General features: G+C 49.4%; 1 protein-coding gene across 1 annotated transcript; it reads left to right on the forward strand.

Moving 5' to 3' along the window:
- The first annotated feature begins 287 nt into the window (after positions 1-287).
- ZER1 (zyg-11 related cell cycle regulator) lies at positions 288-17,186 on the forward strand. The gene is made up of 16 exons (XM_055820372.1): positions 288-436; positions 5,223-5,484; positions 6,352-6,502; positions 6,805-7,241; positions 8,731-8,907; positions 10,009-10,123; positions 10,594-10,740; positions 10,991-11,164; positions 11,937-12,152; positions 12,814-12,855; positions 13,211-13,330; positions 13,786-13,901; positions 14,041-14,229; positions 15,186-15,283; positions 15,675-15,777; positions 16,843-17,186. The coding sequence occupies exons 2-16, from the start codon at positions 5,327-5,329 to the stop codon at positions 16,898-16,900; spliced, it is 2,301 nt and encodes a 766-aa protein (XP_055676347.1). The 5' UTR covers positions 288-436; positions 5,223-5,326; the 3' UTR covers positions 16,901-17,186.
- The last annotated feature ends 868 nt before the right edge of the window (positions 17,187-18,054 follow it).

Below are 18,054 nucleotides of genomic sequence, written 5' to 3' on the forward strand. Positions count from 1 at the left end.
CCCGGGCAGGCCCTGCCGGGGGCCGCTTCGAGCCCCAACCCGCGCCATGACACCGCGCAGCAGCGCAGCCGTGTCGCCGCCGTGAGCGCCGCTGCCGTCGCGTCGCGTCACGTCCCCGCCAGGTCGCGGCGTGCGAGGGGGAGCTGGGGCCGCGAGAGCCCCGCGCTGCCGCCCGGCGCCGGGGAGCGGGAGCGGCGGGCGCGGCCCGCACGTTCCGGCCTGGCCGCTGTTTCCGGGGGGAAAGCGGCGGCGCTTCCGGTGCGGGCGGCCCGGCTGGCGGAAGTGACGGCGGGGTTTGTTGACAGCGGAGGCCGCGGCGGGGGGAGCGGGCCCGAGGAGGACGCGGACCCCCTGCCCGCCCCGGGGAGCGGCGCCGGGACCAGCCGGGACTCCCTCCGCCAGCTATCCGCCGCGCCGGGCGGGGGCCTGGCGCCAGGTGAGTGCCGGCGGCCCCCTCCTCAGTCCCACCCGCGGGGCTCGCCCTCCCCGGGGGCACCGGGCCTGCCCCGCTGAGGCGGAGGGAGGCAGCGCCGCCCCACGCGGAACCGCCGTCCCCGGCAGCGCCGCCCGGTGCCCGCCGGCGAAGCCCCCCTCCCCTGGGCAGCAGCGCCGGGAGCCGCCGGGCAGGGCCCTGGGCCGCGGCAGCCCGGCCGAGGTGACCTCTGCGTGCCGCGGGAGCGCGGAGCCGGCCCACGGAGCGCGGCCGGCCATGTGGGGGGAGCGGCGGAGGGGCTGGGTCGGTGGCCGGAGCTGCCTGTGGGCTGGGGAGGGGGCTCACACCGGCTGTCAGACCACTGCGGTCCTGCGGCGGCAGATCCCGGTGCCCGGGAGCAGTAACCCGGGGCTGCAGGGGCTGCCCACTTGGGCAGGTGACCTCTGGGGGAGAAATCGGTGATGGAATCCAGTGAGCCGAAGGAGCATCTGTACTGCAGGCAGGTACAGAGATCAGCCTGTTTCCTGGCTAGCAGGAGTCGCCTCATTTATAATGTCGGTCTCGGCAAGCTGACAAGTTTGAAAATTGCAAGCTTTGCTGGGCACAGATTAGTTCCATCTACTTCAGTTTCCCTGCTGTAAGGGAGGGATGGTATTTCCCCGCACAAGCTGCGATGACCCATCAATTAATAAAAAAGACAGTGATTTGCAGCTGCAAGATGCCAGCTAAAATGACAGTGCAGTTTTCCTTCAAAATGTAACCTCTGCCAAACTCTGCATTTACATTGAATTTGTTATTCTGAAGCATCGTAATCATTTCATGTCAGTGCATATTGTTTGCCCTCTCCTTGGACAAGTCCCTCATTGTGGAAAAGTCAGCTTTGCCAATCATTTTTGTAGCAACAGTGTAAACGTTATGTCGTTGGCGCGGAGCCATGGTGAGTCAGGCTTGGCTCTGGGCAGCCGCCTGGAGAGAGGGACTGGGAGAGAAGATCAGTCTGAAGTCCAAGGTAGAGAATACTGGCACAGGTGGCCCCAGGAGTGCCAAAAGCAGCCCCAAGCCTCGTGTGCCAGTGCAGCCTGAAACATCACAACAAATACAGACATAGCCTACATATAAGCATTATTTGCCAAAGAGGCTGTCTGGGCTTGGAAGGCTGGTGACAGGGGAGAGTAAAGCTGCATGTACTGCAGCTTCCTTGGGGTCCACGGATGGTGGGAGGGGGCTGCTTCTGGGGGTGCTTGGGCATATAGCTTTTATATGCCTGCTCCTGTGTCTCCAAGGGACTCGATTCCTTCGTGCATTGAGATGGAGGCAAATCTATTGGAGAAATAAATTGGAAAAAATATCAGCAGCTGTAGTTCTAGTCACTTTTTGATTCTTGCACTTGAATTTTCAGCATTTCACATATCTGTCTTTGACCCTTCAGAAGCACATATGCACTAGACAGTTCATTGCTCATCATCGGAAAGCGCTGGTGACAGTCTGCTAGGCAGGCGGCTTGCTGATCTCTTGCCTATGGAAAGCTGCCTGAGGATAATGATTAGGCAAATGTTAATGATTTGTCAGCATCTCTAGCTCATTTAATTTTATCAACACAGTGAGCTTATAACTAGAGACAGTATTGATCAGTGCAGCTATTGGCACTCTGACTTCCATCTCCCCCTGCCCATGTGTTGTGTCTTGAGTCTAACGGAGGAGGGAGAGGCTAGCTCCTATTGTGTCCCGTACAAAGAGGTCACAGCAGCAGCTCTGGACACTGCTCAAATATCCATAATAAATCATGAGGACGAGTGCTTTTCTTTGGTGTTATTTCACTGGAATGGTTTAACCACTTTTCTCTTATATTAACCTTCTGTATGGGATTTTGTTGGTGGCTCACGGGGAGCTCAGAAATCAAAGGGCAGCTGATTTCTCCAGGGCTAGGATCAACTGGCTACATTGTGCTGGTCTCAGCAGCGAGGGAACAGAGGATTGTCAGAGCCACAGGAAGGCAGTCCTTGCCCTTTAGTGCTCTAAGCTGCTTGGACAAGTCCCAAGTACTGGCCGTTTCCAGCTGCACGTGATAACAGATTGTCAATGGGAATTTGTTTTTGAGTTCTCTGGCCATTGGTAGTAAACAGTAGAAGGACACTGGCTGCAGGGACCTCCTGTCTGATGGCACAGGGAACTGGTAGGGGTAGCAGAACATGCTTGCTGACCGGTTCAGATCTTCCTGTTGATCTTGCCTTTCTGGAAAGATTCTCTCAAGGAAGCTTCAGGCAAAATCTGCGAGAGAGACTCGTTCTGGAGGTGAAGCAGATTCATCTCCAGAACAGACATAGTGCAGAATGCAGAACAGCTTCCTCCTACCTGCATTCCCTTGGCCAGGACCCCACTGCCAGTGAGATGATACTCTGCACTCAGCAGCCCATTTCATCCTTCACTTCTCTCCTGACTTCCCTACACAGGAGAGCACTATGGATTATGGATTTTCAAAATTGAAGAGCCACCACTTTATTCATTTTCATTGTTTGTACTGCATGCATGTCAGAGGTCTCCAAGCTACCGTGGCACCCCTTGACAAGTCACATTTTATGTTACCATGACCCTAGCTCAGGACTCTGTGACCCAACAGAGCAGGTTATACCCTTTAAACTATCTCTGATCAGGATGTTAAACACAATTTTTGTGATTGCTGAAGTTTGGGGGTTGGGATTTTTTTTCCCCCTCAGCATCTGCTTTTGCTTGGAGACCTTTTGCCTCTTGAGCCAAAACCAGCAGAGAACCTGTCTGAGCTCCCCACCGGAATGGCTGTTGAAAGCTGTAGGTCAGAACACAGTGGGTCAGAAGTTTGGGGTTGGAACATGATCCTGCCAGTTGCCTGCAGATGTATTTCCCAAAGGTGCTTATAGGAAAGTGAAACTATTCATCAAACATGAGTAAAGCCAAAAGACAAGTCAAGCTCAGCACTAGTGCCTGCCTCTGCCAGTAAGGTTTTGTCCACTTACACTGGAACGCGAGGAGGCCTGGGGTGGGCGTACCACAGGAGTGATCCAGCATGGCCGGTCCTGCATTGCTGAGTGAAGAGCAGTGCTGCCGATCTCCCCTGGCTTTTTGAGAAAATCCTTCCTGCATTGGTTAATTCCTTGGCCAGCTCTTTGCCCCGGCACTGAAGCACACCCTCAGAACAAGAATTCATGAAACACACAAGGAAGGAAGAAAAGAGCTTTGATTTCTGACTTGTGCTGCCTTCATATTTGCATGGAAATCCATTCTGCAGCATGGGGAGGGATCAGAAGGCCAGGAGCCCAGGCTGCCAGGCAGGCTCAGTCAAGCTGTGCTCCTGTCACCCAAAGAGACCATTTGGTGCCCAAATTTGAAAGGTTACCTCATGCACAGCCTTGACTGATCCTTTGTGCCAGGGTGTGGTGGAACAGAGCATTCGAAAGGGGAGAAGGGAAGGTGCTTGATCCACCCTGGGTGCCTTTGGGGATCGTGATTAAGCTGAGGAGAGGGAGTCAAACTCTTCCGTCTTGTACCGATAACTGCAGGAATGAAAGAAAGGGAGCACACTTAGAGGCTTTAGAGAAGCAGAGAGCTGGAGACACAGACAAGTGTCCTGATCTTCACAGCTGCAGGATAAAGATCAGAAACAGAATATATTTAAGGAGATTTTGCAACAGCTTCCCCAGCAATGGCTGCTCAGCTGTGGCGCAGAGAATAGCGACTGACTCCATAGCACTGGTGTTCTCATTGCCAGCAGAGACATACTTATCAATAAGACACAGGTTTTACATCAGAAATAAACATTTCAACACAATTTTTGTGTGTCCCTAGAAATGCATAGACGAGTTCACATTAGGGTTACTTCTAATGTTATTTGACCCTTCGAAAGGGAAATGGCATTGTTGGCCTTCAGTCGCTTCTGCTAAACACCTCCAAGGCTTCAGTGAGCCCTCCTTCAGTGCCAGTGAGCAAGTCTTAATACTAGAGCTGTGAGATTTTTTTCAAATAAGAAAATAGACAAGAATAGCTTCCCCCAGTTGTCTGCCTTGCCTATCCTTCTTTGTCCCGTACTAAAAACGAAGGAGGGCAAAAGTGTCTTGCCTTTTTCCAGGTTAGTCACTCACACCTTTTTGCGACAGGCTTGGAATGGTTTGGGTAAGCCCATCCCAGGGAGCCTGGTGTATAGATGTCTGGCACATGCATAAACATGCACTGCACTCGGAGGGAAGCCAGACCAGTCCGTTGTCTTTCCCTCTGGCTTCTGATCCACTTCACGGTCTAGTTCAAGGGCTTGCACGAAGCTTCTGGCTTGGCAGTATGGAGAAACATTCAGCTTGAACATGAAACTTGACTTGGAATGGTGGCAGTCCAAATTACAGGCACGAGATACTGGGCTACCAGATTGCACTGGGGCCAAACAAAGCACTGTCCTGCCAGTAAATTTTCTGGTCGTTTATCCAACCCGCCCTGAAGAAAGCCAAGCAACATGGTTTCTGCCACTTCCCTTTCAGAGGGCCTTTATCAGCCAGATAACCCCTGCAATCAGGAAACATTTTCTTGCTGTGTAGCCTCATTTCTAAACACATTTCATGTTAACTCATTCCCACAGTATCCCCTGGGGGTGGGGATACCAAGGAATTAAGGGCATACTGCCAGAGCAGCCAAAACGCTGCAGGTTTTTTTGAGGTCAGCAAGTGATGGGCTGTAAATACAACTATCAATGTCCTGCTGGTACGACAGCTTTGTGTGTCAATGTGCCTTTCTCAATGTATCTTCTTTTTTTCCCCTCCTCTGCTTATAGCTGTCTTGATGTCCCTGTAATTTCATCCTGGAACTTCATTTGAAGAAAGGATCTCCTGAATCAATAGCTTCCTTCTGGTCTTCCCTTCCCATAATTCCCTCAAGATGGCATCTGATAGCCCCGAGTCGCTAATGACCTTGTGCACAGATTACTGCCTTCGCAACTTGGAAGGGACTCTCTGCTACCTACTGGACAATGAAACTCTCCGGCTCCATCCTGACATCTTCTTGCCAAGCGAGATTTGTGACAAACTTGTCAACGAGTACGTTTCAGGCCTGTAGAGAAGCTGTTGTCTGGTTTGGGAGCAAGCTGGGAGCTCAGGGAAGGAGGAGTATAGTTCTCTAAAAGGATTGATAGAAAAGCAGGAAAAAAATGGGGAAGAATCCCCAGGGCTGGTTTGTTGGTGTTTTTTTTTTTTTCTAGTTGATCCTCATATTGGAAATAAGGGTTTGCAGAAGGAAGCATCCCCAGGGGTTACAGTACTGCTATATGTATTTTTAGTTTCTGTGGAAATCACCATTTCAACATAGGTGAACCCAGAGCAAAAGTCGTGTTCTTGGAAGAAGCCACCAGTAAGCCAAGGAGTCTTCCCACTTCCCACCACTAAAGCGTTACAACTCTCTCAAACCAGAGAAATGAGAGTGCAAAGTGCTAACAGATGTTAAATGTTAAGGCTGCTACTCCCATAGCTTTACAAAGCAACCCGTTTCCAGGGTTTTATATAATTTGGCTATCACAGTCCCTCTTGGCTGAACTCCTGCCCACAAAGTCTGGCAGAGAACTTTGGCCCGCTAATTTTCAGAAAAATGAAAAAAAAAATAATCAAATTACTAGCTTTAAACAGCTAGGGAAAAGAATCCTGGAGTCTGTGCTTGCCAGAATCCGGTTTGCTCACACACACACACAACTTTGCACAAATCTTTGCCTGAGATTTTCCCAAGGATCATTAGTTCTGTGCAAGAAGAGATAATAGGCCAGCTCCCTTTACCCCAAAGGCTATTCTGGATCATCAGGAGGAAGTCTGTGTGTGCCTACGCACTTGGTCACGTTTTTTTGTGACCAGTGAAGGCGCTAGAGCTGTAGCTGAGCTTTTGTGTGGTGCTGTGCTAATGCCATTGCCCCAATACAGGTACGTGGAGTTGGTGAAGACGGACAGCATCTTTGAACCCCATGAAAGCTTCTTCACCCTGTTCTCAGATCCTCGGAGCACCAGGCTGGCTCGGATCCACTTGCGGGAACAGATTGTGCAGGACCAGGACCTGGAGGCCATCAGGAAGCAGGTGGTATTGCACTGACAGCCTCCAGCTGCCACTTTGCCTAGCAGCACGGCTGCATGGGCACCAGCTAGAATCCCAGCCACTCAGAGATTCGCAAGACTCTGTCCTTCACTGTCCAAATTTTCTTTGGGAGAGCCTTAGCTTCTCCCTTCTCAGCTCCCAGAGCCGCTGTATGGATTGGGATGGGGGCACTGGTCAGGTTTGGTGGTATACGGTCTCAGGCTCTCCCAGTGGGAGGTGGTGTAGCAAGCAGGGTGGCCACTGTGCCCATGAAGTATTTCTGACTTTGGTTTCCCATCTTCCAGGATCTTGTTGAGCTCTACCTGACTAACTGTGAGAAGCTGACAGCCAAGAGTCTGCAAACCTTGGTGAGCTTCAGCCACACACTTATCTCCCTTAGCCTCTTTGGCTGCTGTAATATCTTCTACGAGGAGGAGAACCCTGGAGGCTGTGAAGATGACTGTTTGGTGAACCCCACTCGCCAGGTCTTGGTCAAGGACTTTACTTTTGAAGGCTTTAGCCGCTTGCGCTTCCTGAACCTGGGCCGCTTGATCGAAGGGGTAAACGTGGAAACGTTGCTTCGGCCTTTGGCCTCCCTTGCAGCTCTTGATCTCTCTGGGATCCAGCTGAATGATGTGGGGTTTCTGACCCAGTGGAAGGACAGTCTGGTTTCCTTAGTGCTTTACAACATGGACCTTTCAGAGGAGCACATCCAAGTGATCGCACAGCTTCACAAGCTCAGGTCAGCAGATCTGTTCTTCCTTGTTTATCCTTCTCCCACTGATAGGGAAAGATCTTTTAAGAATGGTCTACTTGCCTGCTAACAGAGAGCCACCCACTGCTGCTTTCAAGTTACAAGCCTTCCTGTGAACAGGCTCACTCATTGACTCGCTATCCGTATCTGACATGTCTAAAGCCAGCCTGTGTTTTGCTCGGAAAAGACACCACTTAGCAGAAACTCCCTCTCAGAAAAACGAAAAACACCACACACTCAAACCACCACACACCAAAGAAAGAAGAAAAACCCAAAACCAAACCAAAACTAACCACTCCCTCTAGCCGAACAAAAAAGAACAGCTAAATACCTGAGAGATGGGAAAAAAAATTACTACATATGTGTACATAAACCAATATAGTGATAATCATACTGTGAAGCTCAGTCCTCCAAACCGCTTGTCAAACAGGAATGTCCAAAGTTTAAGCCTGCCTCTGAGGTAAAACCTGGAAAAAACTCTGAGCTCGGACTGTCTGCTCGGTGCACTCTGTGGAAGCACACTGTGCATGGATGGTGCAACCAAGGGAACGAGCAGTGTAAATAAATAGGCAGACAGTGTTGGCAGTAAAACGACTTCCTGAAACAGAGCTGAGACAATTGCTATTCAAACTGCACAGTGGTATCAGGAAAGGGATCCAGGGCTTCCTAAGCCTTACTAGTCACAGGAAGGATGCTGTGCAATGGCTTTAGTATTGTCTCTACTGACTGCAGGCACTAGGGGGTACCGTGTTAACCTGGAGTCTCGGGGAACGTCCTGAATAACATTTTATAAATCCAAGTACTTAAACTCCCAGTGACTTGCAGTGAAACTTGGTCTACAACAAGTAGAAGACACTTTTGTGAGTGGGATGTTGGCAGTTTCAAAGTCTCTCAAGGGTCTCCGCTACTGTTTGGCCGGCAAGAGCAGCCCCTGTCCTGCACATGATGGCTGGTCAGTTTGTCCCACCACTCCCTTAGCATCAGGGTTTCCCCAAAGCTTAAGCAATTAAATACCTGAATGAAGTCATGGCAGTGTAATAGCCTGGAGTGGAAAAAATATAAGGTTGGGGAAGCAGACAAGAACTCATGTAACCATTTGTGGGATGAGGCAACGTATGTTTCTGGACATGCAAAGATCCTCTAGAGCATCTTAATCACCAGGCAGAAATGCTTAGGTGGCTGCTGTGATGGAGCTTGGGAAAGGCAGTTCCTGAGCCAGGAGCAATTTCCTTTGTGGCCAGACGATTTGTTGTGCTCCATTCTAAGTAGACCTCCAGCAGATATCTGCATGCTTCAGTTAGACACAGGGCCAGATCCTACTGCCAGATCCTAGAGAACCACATTCCTGTATCTTGTGAAGGAAATAGTCATAACAAAGAAGTAATAATCACACTTGGCTTGTCATCTTCCTCCGGTAGAGAGGCGGAAGCCCCAGACAACGCTTTCCAGGCTCTGAGATGCTCTCTGTCATTTGCAGGCACTTGGATATCTCCCGAGACCATCTGTCCAGTTATTACAAATTCAAGCTGACCCGGCGGGTTCTAAACCTGTTTGTGGAAAACTTGGTAAACCTCACTTCGCTCGATATCTCAGGGCACACCATGCTGGAGAACTGCACTATCCCAAGCATGGAGGAGAAGATGGGCCAGACAAGGTAAGGAAACAGCAGTTACTGAGGTCTGCTTGGGTGGATGGATTAGGCAATGATGAATTACGAACAGTTCCCTCTAAGCTTCCATATTCTGTAGGTCTAATTAATGCTAAAAAGCATCCCCTGATGGTAAAGGCTGGTATGGAAATCAGCTGTGACTCCTGTACATGACAGGTGTAAGGACTTATAAGAGTAGTAAAGGATTCATCCTATCTGCCTGCCATGCATGTCTGAAGAAGTATTTCTGTCCTTTTCCACACACATTCTTCCAGGGCTCTCTTGCAGTAGTTAATGTTTTTTTCTGAAGGGACTCCAAAGCCTTTTAAACATTTTCTACACAAAACATTCTTACCCTCACTGAAATTCAGGCTTTTCCAAAACAGAAGACTTCTATACCAAGTCAATACACTGGCATTCATAGGAGGGCTAAGTGTTTTAGGAACTTAGAATCTAAAGGCATATTTTCAGATTTGACCTGGATACTGGGCAGATCAACCTTTGAAAATCCTGGTGCACCTCAGTAGAGGCATACCTAGAGGTCTGGCTTTCCAGATCAGCCAAGAACTCGACACTCCTATTCCCTGAGCACTTGGTGAACAAAAGCAAACAAGTGGGACAGTACTGGCTCCTTGCCACCAGAGCTGGTGAAAAAAATACCGGCTCTTGATCAATAAGGAAGATGGCAGCAAAACTAGTGTTCTTGCATGATCACAGAAGCAGACTAACATGTCTTATCAGATGACATGCAATCCAGTTTGCAAATGCTTTGGATCAGTGAAGTCCACGGCCCTTTTCTAAAAGGAAGTGTTCACCCCAGCTAGTGGGTTTCCAGACACATTCTACCTGGGAAAGCTGCCTTCTGTCTGTCTGAATTCTTACAGCTGTTCTGTTCAACACGTTCAGCCTTTCGCTCGGGATCACCTGGGATGAATGTCGAATGTTACATTTAGGAAAAGCTAGCCAGTGTAACCACAATGTAGCTATTATCACTCTAGTTATGAAGCAGTAGGCTCAGAGGAATGGAGAGCCGACAGCTGCCTCTGTGGCAGGAGACGCCTGAAGAAACACAGTACTGACACAAGTGATGTTTTTCCCCCCCTTCAGCATTGAGCCAGCAAAGAGCAGCATTGCTCCCTTCCGGGGTCTGAAACGACCGCTCCAGTTCTTGGGCCTTTTTGAAACATCGCTGTGCCGCCTGACACATATTCCAGCCTACAAGGTAACAAGGCCACAAGAATATTGGTTGGTAGGTACTTGGTCGGAGTTGAAAGAACATGAAAATTACTGGCTGCCAGTACAGTGGAGTTCTTCAGGTCTCAGGTGCTCTGACCTTTCAATTGCTAATACTTGATAATGCAGGGAACCTGCCAGAAGGCAAGACCTGTACCCCATGTGGTTTTTACAAGGGTTAAAACCCCATACCTCTGTAAGAGGGCCATGAAAAAAACATTCTGCCTAAGGACCAGGACATCTGTAACTACAAAAAGATTATTTAAGACAGTAGGAGTCTTGCTTGTGACTAGCATCCTAGAAGTGTCACTAGAAGTGACTCAACTTCTTTGCTCCCATCCTGGGCCTAATCCTACTAGCAGAGTAGAGGGAAGTTGTACCCTTCGACCTTTCAGAGTTCCCTTCTCATGTTCATTTTCCTCCTTCATGATTTCTTCCCTTTTTGTTCCTCCGTGCCAGGTGAGTGGAGACAAGAATGAAGAGCAAGTCCTGAACGCTATCGAGGCTTACACTGAACACAGACCAGAAATCACTTCCCGGGCCATCAACCTCCTTTTTGACATTGCCCGTATTGAACGCTGCAGCCAGCTGCTGCGAGCCCTTCAGGTAAGCCCCACGCTAGCATTCACCTCACCCTGACAAGGGAAAGTTTGCAGTCTCAGTCATTCCTCACCCTGGGACACCATATCAGGCCATTCTGGAGAAAGTTCCAGTAATGCAGTGGAACTGTGTCCCTTCATTTCATAAGCATGTTCTGGCAGTGCCTGGGCCGCACATTCCTTGCGGGCTTGTAACAGTCATTCCAAGGCTCAACAGCAAGTCAGTGGCACTCAAGCTTCATGTCGCTTCTCTGCAGCTGGTGATCACAGCCCTCAAGTGCCACAAAGATGACAAAAACATCCAGGTGACGGGCAGCGCAGCACTGTTCTACTTGACCAATTCTGAGTACCGCATGGAGCAGAGTGTAAAGCTGCGGCGCCAGGTCATCCAGGTGGTGCTGAACGGCATGGAGTCCTACCAGGAAGTCACAGTAAGGGCAGCCCAGCCTCCTTCAGCTCCCTTAGTCCACCTTCCCTGTATCAAGTCTTTAGCCTGCTGTTAGCATCTGTCTTCTGAGCCCCCAGGATGTTAGCTAAGGCAGACACCAGAGAAGCTGTTGCCCAGATCTGATCCTTGCCCTCACTCATGGCTTAGCGGTGGACTTGGCAGCATTAGGTTTATGGTTGGATTCAGTGATCTTAAAGGTCTTTTCCAACCTAAATAATTCTGTCATGGCATGCAGGGTGCTCCTTAGCCACGTGATGTTCTCCAGAACAAGGGGGAAAAAAGTGATGATAGCAAGGCTCCTTTTTATCTGATGATAGTGGTCAAAGGGTATATCCGACATACAGCAGAGATGTCCGGTGCTCACTGTGGGGTGAAAAGGGTGTGGGGTGTTGAGTCAACAGATGGAAACATTATCCCACTGCACTGTAATGGAATACGTAGCTGACATTATGATGCCACTGGGTTGCAGAATGGAGACCGCTGCATAGGGGGCTTCCAGGCAGCAAGGAGCTGGCTTGGAAAGTGACGGGCACTGGGCGATTGGTGGCCCTGTGAGACTAGAGTGACAGGGAGAGAGGAGAGGGTACCAGTAGAGCACAGCTAAAGCACAGTGCTAGATAGGAGGGTAGCAGAAATTGTAATGGTTGTGCTCAAGCAGAAAGATGGTTTCAGTACCAAGCAGCAAGAAGACGTGAGGTGATGGGGTCCATGTTTTCATAGCCACTTGGCTCAGTATTTGCTTCCTTTTGACCCAGGTACAGCGAAACTGCTGCTTGACACTGTGTAACTTCAGCATTCCTGAGGAGCTGGAGTTCCAGTACCGCCGAGTCAATGAGCTGCTGCTGAACATCCTCAACCAGAGCCGGCAGGATGAGTCTATTCAGCGCATCGCTGTGCACCTCTGTAACGCTCTGGTCTGCCAGGTGGACAACGATCATAAGGAAGCTGTGGGCAAGATGGGGTTTGTCATGGTTGGTATGGTCCCAAGACATCTACTTATCCTTAACCCAAGCTAGCACAATTCCCTTGCAGCAGTCCGCCAAACACATCCAGCCAGTGCGCCGACCTTGCAGTATTACAGGAGGGAGCTAGCATCCCAGCAGTGCCAGACTTTCCTGGAACCTGCCCCTCCACGTGGCATCTTTTACTTGCTTGCTAGCACGAAAGGTCACGATCTCAGAGATGGGCTGTCTGCGGGAGCAGGGAAGCAGCATAACCTTGTATCTTACCTCTTCACCAGAGCTGGCACCACCTCGTGACTACCTCCTGCATCAACTTCCCAACTCTTGTCAACCTGTATCCCTCACCTTTTCAAAGAGCTGCAAAAGCCACTGCTTTGGTGCAGTTATACCACATTCAGGACTTGTATCATACAGATCAAGACTGACTTGACTGCAGACTCGACAGCTTGGGAACCGTGACATATAGTTCAGTTCTGTGGATACTTGCAACATTGAGCATAACCCAGTCCTACTGATTTAGGGAAAGAGATACTGCATCTGTTCTCTACAAAGGATCAAAATTGCATACGCCTGCAAATGGGCTGCAGCCAGCCCTGCAGTGCTACAGCAGTTAGCTTTAGCTCTGTGATTCTTGAACTGTTTCTCACTCTTCCCTTTCCTCTGCCCACAGACAATGCTGAAGTTGATTCAGAAGAAGCTGGCTGATAAAACGGTGAGTATTTCCCAAAAAAATGTATACATAGAGTATTTTTTTCTTCAGTCTGGCTTAGGCATGAAGGTCAGTCCAGAGTGCCAGCTCAGCTTCTCTAAAAAACAAATCATCTCAGCTGATGCTGCAGAATTTCCTGTCCCAGGGTGAGGGCGAGGGAATGTCCCTCCACTGTTTGCTGGGAGGCAAAAAAATTAAACAAAAAACTCACTTGCTGGCAAGTTGAAAGTGAATAATGAGGTTTTCTTACCTTTGAAGTCATTGAGGGTGATACCAGAGAGGAAACACGAGTAGCTGGTTTGCGCTGGGCTCCCAAGTTAGCAAAGCTCTTTCTGTCCCTTTCTCCTCGGCTCTGTAGTGTGATCAGGTGATGGAGTTCTCCTGGAGTGCCCTCTGGAACATCACTGATGAAACCCCTGATAACTGCGAGATGTTCCTTAACTACAGTGGCATGAAACTGTTCTTGGAGTGCTTGAAAGTAAGTACACCTGGTTTTCTCTAGAGGAACACTGGTGTTAGCAGCAGAGGTGCAGGTGCCTGGGCAGGATCCCTGACCACGCTAATCTATAAACGGTACTTCCTATATTGGTCAAACAGAAAAAGCTTGCATTTTTGCTTCTTTCTCATGTCTGTCCACCCAACCAGTAGAAGAACAGAGAAACTTATACTCAACATCCCTTCCTCTTTCCCCATCTTGTGTACAGTTACCCTTAGGCAGAGCAGCAGTGAGTAGTGGGCTCTGGCCTCAATTCTCTCATCTCACATGCATCTTTGACACTAGAAATCCCATTTGGCATCTGCTAAAGCACCATTGCTGACTAATCAAAAACCCTCAGCTTTTCTACATGTGCTGTACAACCTTTCTTCAGGGTTGCTTGTTCTCAACCTCTCTGTAGCCCTACTTTTGTATAATCCTGTTGTTTGCTTACCTAGGAGTTCCCAGAGAAACAGGAGCTGCATCGCAACATGCTGGGTCTCCTAGGCAATGTAGCAGAGGTGAAGGAGCTCCGCCCGCAGCTCATGACCTCCCAGTTCATCAGTGTGTTCAGGTGAGTGCCTGGCTAACAAACAGCTGGGTTGGGGCAGGGAGAATGCTCTAGAGCTCTGCTCCTGAATCACTGGGGACTTTTAAACCTTTGGTTTGAAAGGTGCATCAGCACCTCTAAATGATCTCTTCTCCCTTGGCAGCAACCTGCTGGAGAGCAAAGCAGATGGGATTGAGGTATCCTATAATGCCTGTGGGGTGCTCTCCCATATCATGTTTGATGGTCCAGAGGCTTGGGGTATATGTGAGCCGCACCGAGAGGAAGTTGTAAAGAGGATGTGGGCAGCCATCCAGAGCTGGGATATCAACTCCAGGAGAAATATCAATTACAGGTGAGGAGTAGAAAGACTGGTGCACTCACCTAGGAGCCAGGATGATCACAGGAGGCAAGCACCAACAGAGAAGGGAAGAGGGGTAGCCTAGCATGGAGGCTCTGTTTAGAGTGAAGGAGAAACATCTTCAGGGAGATACTCTTTAGTACAGGTTTTACATCTTCCTTTGAAACATGTTGAAATTGGACACCTTGCCTGGCAATTCCTATGGAAGAAGTGTGGGACCCCAACAGAATCCCTCCCATGTGTTTGTGGTGAAATTGCACAGTTCAGGAGACCTGTGATCTGACTGTCTGGGACTGCCTAAACATTTTCCTCCAAGACTGTCCTTTGCACCTCCTTAAGTCTGTTTGCTTGTGCGAGTCATGTGGATTGCTGTAGCTTTCACTCTGCTCTGGGGGTATTTAGACACAGTTCCCAGAAATCCCTTCAAGGGTTAATACAGCTGGTGGAATCCTCCAAAGCCCTTCCTGTATCAGGTGCTTTGTATTCCCTTAGTGCTTGCCAGGGATCTAGAACGAACGGCATTCCAGTGCCTGTTCTGTGGTGTAGACACATTATCGTTGCCAGAAGAAACGCAGCAACCGTTGCACGTGAGCAGCCAGCTTTGGCTGGGCACAGCGTTGCTCTGGCCCCTCTACAGATGGAGCAGTGCGGCTGCATTTCGGCTGTCACGAGGAAATCACTGACAGAGGGTGGAAATCAGTTCCTGGATTCGATTGCATTTGTCGCAGCTCTTTATCTGGGCAGTGTGTTTGTGGCAAGGTGCTAGGGCCTGTCACCCTGCCAGCGCTGCCGCGTGACACAGCCTTCGCCATTGGTGCCAGAACCTTTGACATGCCAGTGGATTTACTGCTGGGGTACCTATGAGCGCAGTTTGTACCGCTTTCAGTGGCAAAGGTGCTGAGTGAAGCAGCTCTTGGATTTTTAACAGCTTCTGCAATGTTTCCGTGCAGGTCATTTGAACCAATCCTTCGACTTCTTCCGCAAGGGATCTCCCCAGTCAGCCAGCACTGGGCTACCTGGGCACTGTACAACCTCGTCTCTGTCTACCGTAAGTTTCCTTTTCGAAATCACGTCCACTGCACTGTGAAGGCTGAGGGTGTGGATCTGAGCTTGTTAGCGGAAAAAGCTTTCCTGGTGCAGCTGTGCAGGTAGAGAGAACCTTCTCTGAATGGTGCGGGAATGGCCGGGCAGCACAGCCAAATGAGAAACAATGAGACGCGGTGTGTAGGAAGCGGCTTCAATGTTTTGATCCTTCTGGCCCCACTCTTACGTTCTCAGACATTTTGTCTGTTCTCACAGCTGGGGCACCCCTAGCAGGCTGGCTTCATAAAAAAGTTTTGTGGCTTCTCAGGCCACAGGCTTCTCCTTCCCCTCCGGCTGCCCTTTACACCACTCTCGTGAAGGTTCACAAGGCTCTGTTTTATTCTTTTTCCCTGCAGCTGACAAGTACTGCCCACTGCTGATCAAAGAAGGCGGGATTCCCCTTCTGAAGGACATGATTAAAATGGCCTCAGCACGGCAGGAGACCAAGGAAATGGCCCGGTAGGAAACCAGCGCGCTATCATCGAACGTTCAGTTTAGCTTTACTTTAGGGTTTATTCTTCTACATCAAGTAAGGCTCCCAAAGAAAGGCCTGCACTGATGTGCTCAAGGGGTAAGAAGCACAGGGCAGGAAAAACGAGGATGAAAGCAGAAGAGTAGTGAGGGTTCGGAGTCGGGCAATACACACAGGTCATTCAGCGTTGGTGGGTGCGGGGCACATTGGTTATGGAAGTGGCTCGTGGGACAGGGGAGCCACATGGCTAACTGCATCTCTTAGGCCCGTAGTCCCCCAGCCAGCACCAGTCTCCGTACTGGGGTGGGCTCCCTGGCTCCACACTTGTACTGGCCTGTCGCTGCACTTGCTGACTGCAGTTAAAATGAGAGGATTATTTCAAAAGGTGGAAGAGTCCATCACCTTTGTGGTGTGCTGTGTGACCTTCCTTTGGAGTCATTCTTTCAGAGTTTTAAAAGCCAGCTGCGGTTTCTAATCGTTGGCAGTCTGAGAGGTAGGATTTCGTACCTGCGGGATGCATATAAATGAGAGGCAGAGAGGGGCTGGGAATACGCACCTTGTGGGCGGGCGGCAGGCATTCCCCGTCGCTGGAGGGTTGCTAAATGCTGGAGGTGACTGAAGCCTGCAGGAGACTATCACAGGCAGGTCGTGTATGGGGATGGTAGAGTGCAAGAATGGTGAATAAATAGGAAAAGCAGGGACAGATGACATCAGAGTGAATGACAAACATTTGTATGCATGTGTTTCCCGATGTGATTCGAAGTTACCCGATGATTTGGATATGGGGGTGAGGAATGAACGGTCACATATGGATCTGGATCTGTACTAACATGACTTGAAATTCCAAGGGGGTGAACTGTGAGCCCTAAGCTGCTTTTGTGGAGAATGCTGGTTTTGACACCAGTTGATGCTTATCTCAGAAGAGACTGCCTGCTGCGAACAGCGTCCATCTACATCGCGATCAAGCCTGTTGGACAGTTTTTACGTTACTGTCCCACAGCTATCGTGCAATGAGCTTTAAACTAAACCCTCTCTCCTTGTTTTGTCCATAGGAAAGTTATAGAGCACTGCAGTAACTTTAAGGAGGAGAACATGGACACTTCCAGATAGAGGCAATCATCTCATGCCTCTCGCCAGCACTGTATCCAGCTTCTCTAATTCACTGTACATAGGGAGGACTCTTTCTTACCAACTTGCCTGTTGGAAGGAAACTTCATGTGTGTGTGTGAGACCCTCAGTAGATGAAGGTGAACAGGGGAGGGGGGAGGGACTTTTTGCACAACAAAATGCTTTCCTTAAATTAGTGGACTTTTTTGTTATGAAGTTTCTGGTTGAAGTTCTGTGTGTATGATTTCTGTATAAAAAGAAAACAAAAAACAAAGACAACTACATCATGTATTGTTTAACCTTTTTATTTTAGACCACACAGAGAGCCTCAAACGACCATGAGCTTGAAGACCTAGTTGTGTGATCGCTAGTGTGACATTTTGATCTCCCACTTTTTAGAAAATTCCCTTTTGCTGTATTGCATGAGGTCCTGTAATGTCTGCAAGAACACCAGTCCTGAATTGGTATTGGCTGCTCGATGGGGCTACAGGCAGTGATGAGTTACTTATTTGGTTAAAGAGGTTGGGGGACACAATACCAGAGAGTTAGACCAAAAGAACTAACCTTTTTAGTGATCCTTGTAAATAGAGGAAATGGGGAAGAAAGATCTTTCAAGTCAATTCGCTCCTTAAGGTTTTTTTTAATAGAAGACTCACATTAATGGAAGCATTGGTAACTCTGTGTGGGTCATTGGGAAGATGTTCCCATTCAAGTAAAGAGGTCTGGTTTGTCCCCTTTGGTGGTACAGTAGGATCTGCCAGCCCACCCAGCCTGATAAGGTCAGGGATGACCAGTAAAACCAGTTAGACATTCTTGGCAACACAGAGCTTTTCTCTCTAAGGGAGCCTGTGCAACAAGGAACAAAATTTGTTCACAAAGGGCTACACATCTTCATTCCAGTTCTTCACCCCCTTTTTAGTTGTGTTCTATTTTATGGGGAAGGGCTACAAATGCCAGAGAGCGTTTCCCCTCCGCATAATACGCTCTACCAGGCCCTAGTCTGGGGCAATTTGTACCACTTGTGCAAGTCCCAGTAACGGACTGAAGCTGTTCTGCTCTTTTTCAGCCTGCAGCAGTGCAAGCCATGCTCAGTGGCAAAGTAATCTCCCTTTACAGGAAGCTCACTGCAGCACAAACGCTGTAATTGGTGTGCTAAA

The sequence above is a fragment of the Falco peregrinus genome, chromosome 1 (genome assembly GCF_023634155.1).
Source record: "Falco peregrinus isolate bFalPer1 chromosome 1, bFalPer1.pri, whole genome shotgun sequence".
Lineage (NCBI taxonomy): Eukaryota > Metazoa > Chordata > Aves > Falconiformes > Falconidae > Falco > Falco peregrinus.

What these genes read in the sequence shown, in the direction of transcription:
- ZER1 (XM_055820372.1), top strand. Translation starts at nt 5,327, where the DNA reads ATGGCATCTGATAGCCCCGAGTCGCTAATGACCTTGTGCACAGATTAC. An exon ending in GCACAGCTTCACAAGCTCAG is followed by an intron (nt 7,242 to 8,730) that starts GTCAGCAGATCT and finishes TGTCATTTGCAG; the next exon opens with GCACTTGGATATCTCCCGAG. An exon ending in GAGAAGATGGGCCAGACAAG is followed by an intron (nt 8,908 to 10,008) that starts GTAAGGAAACAG and finishes CCCCCCCTTCAG; the next exon opens with CATTGAGCCAGCAAAGAGCA.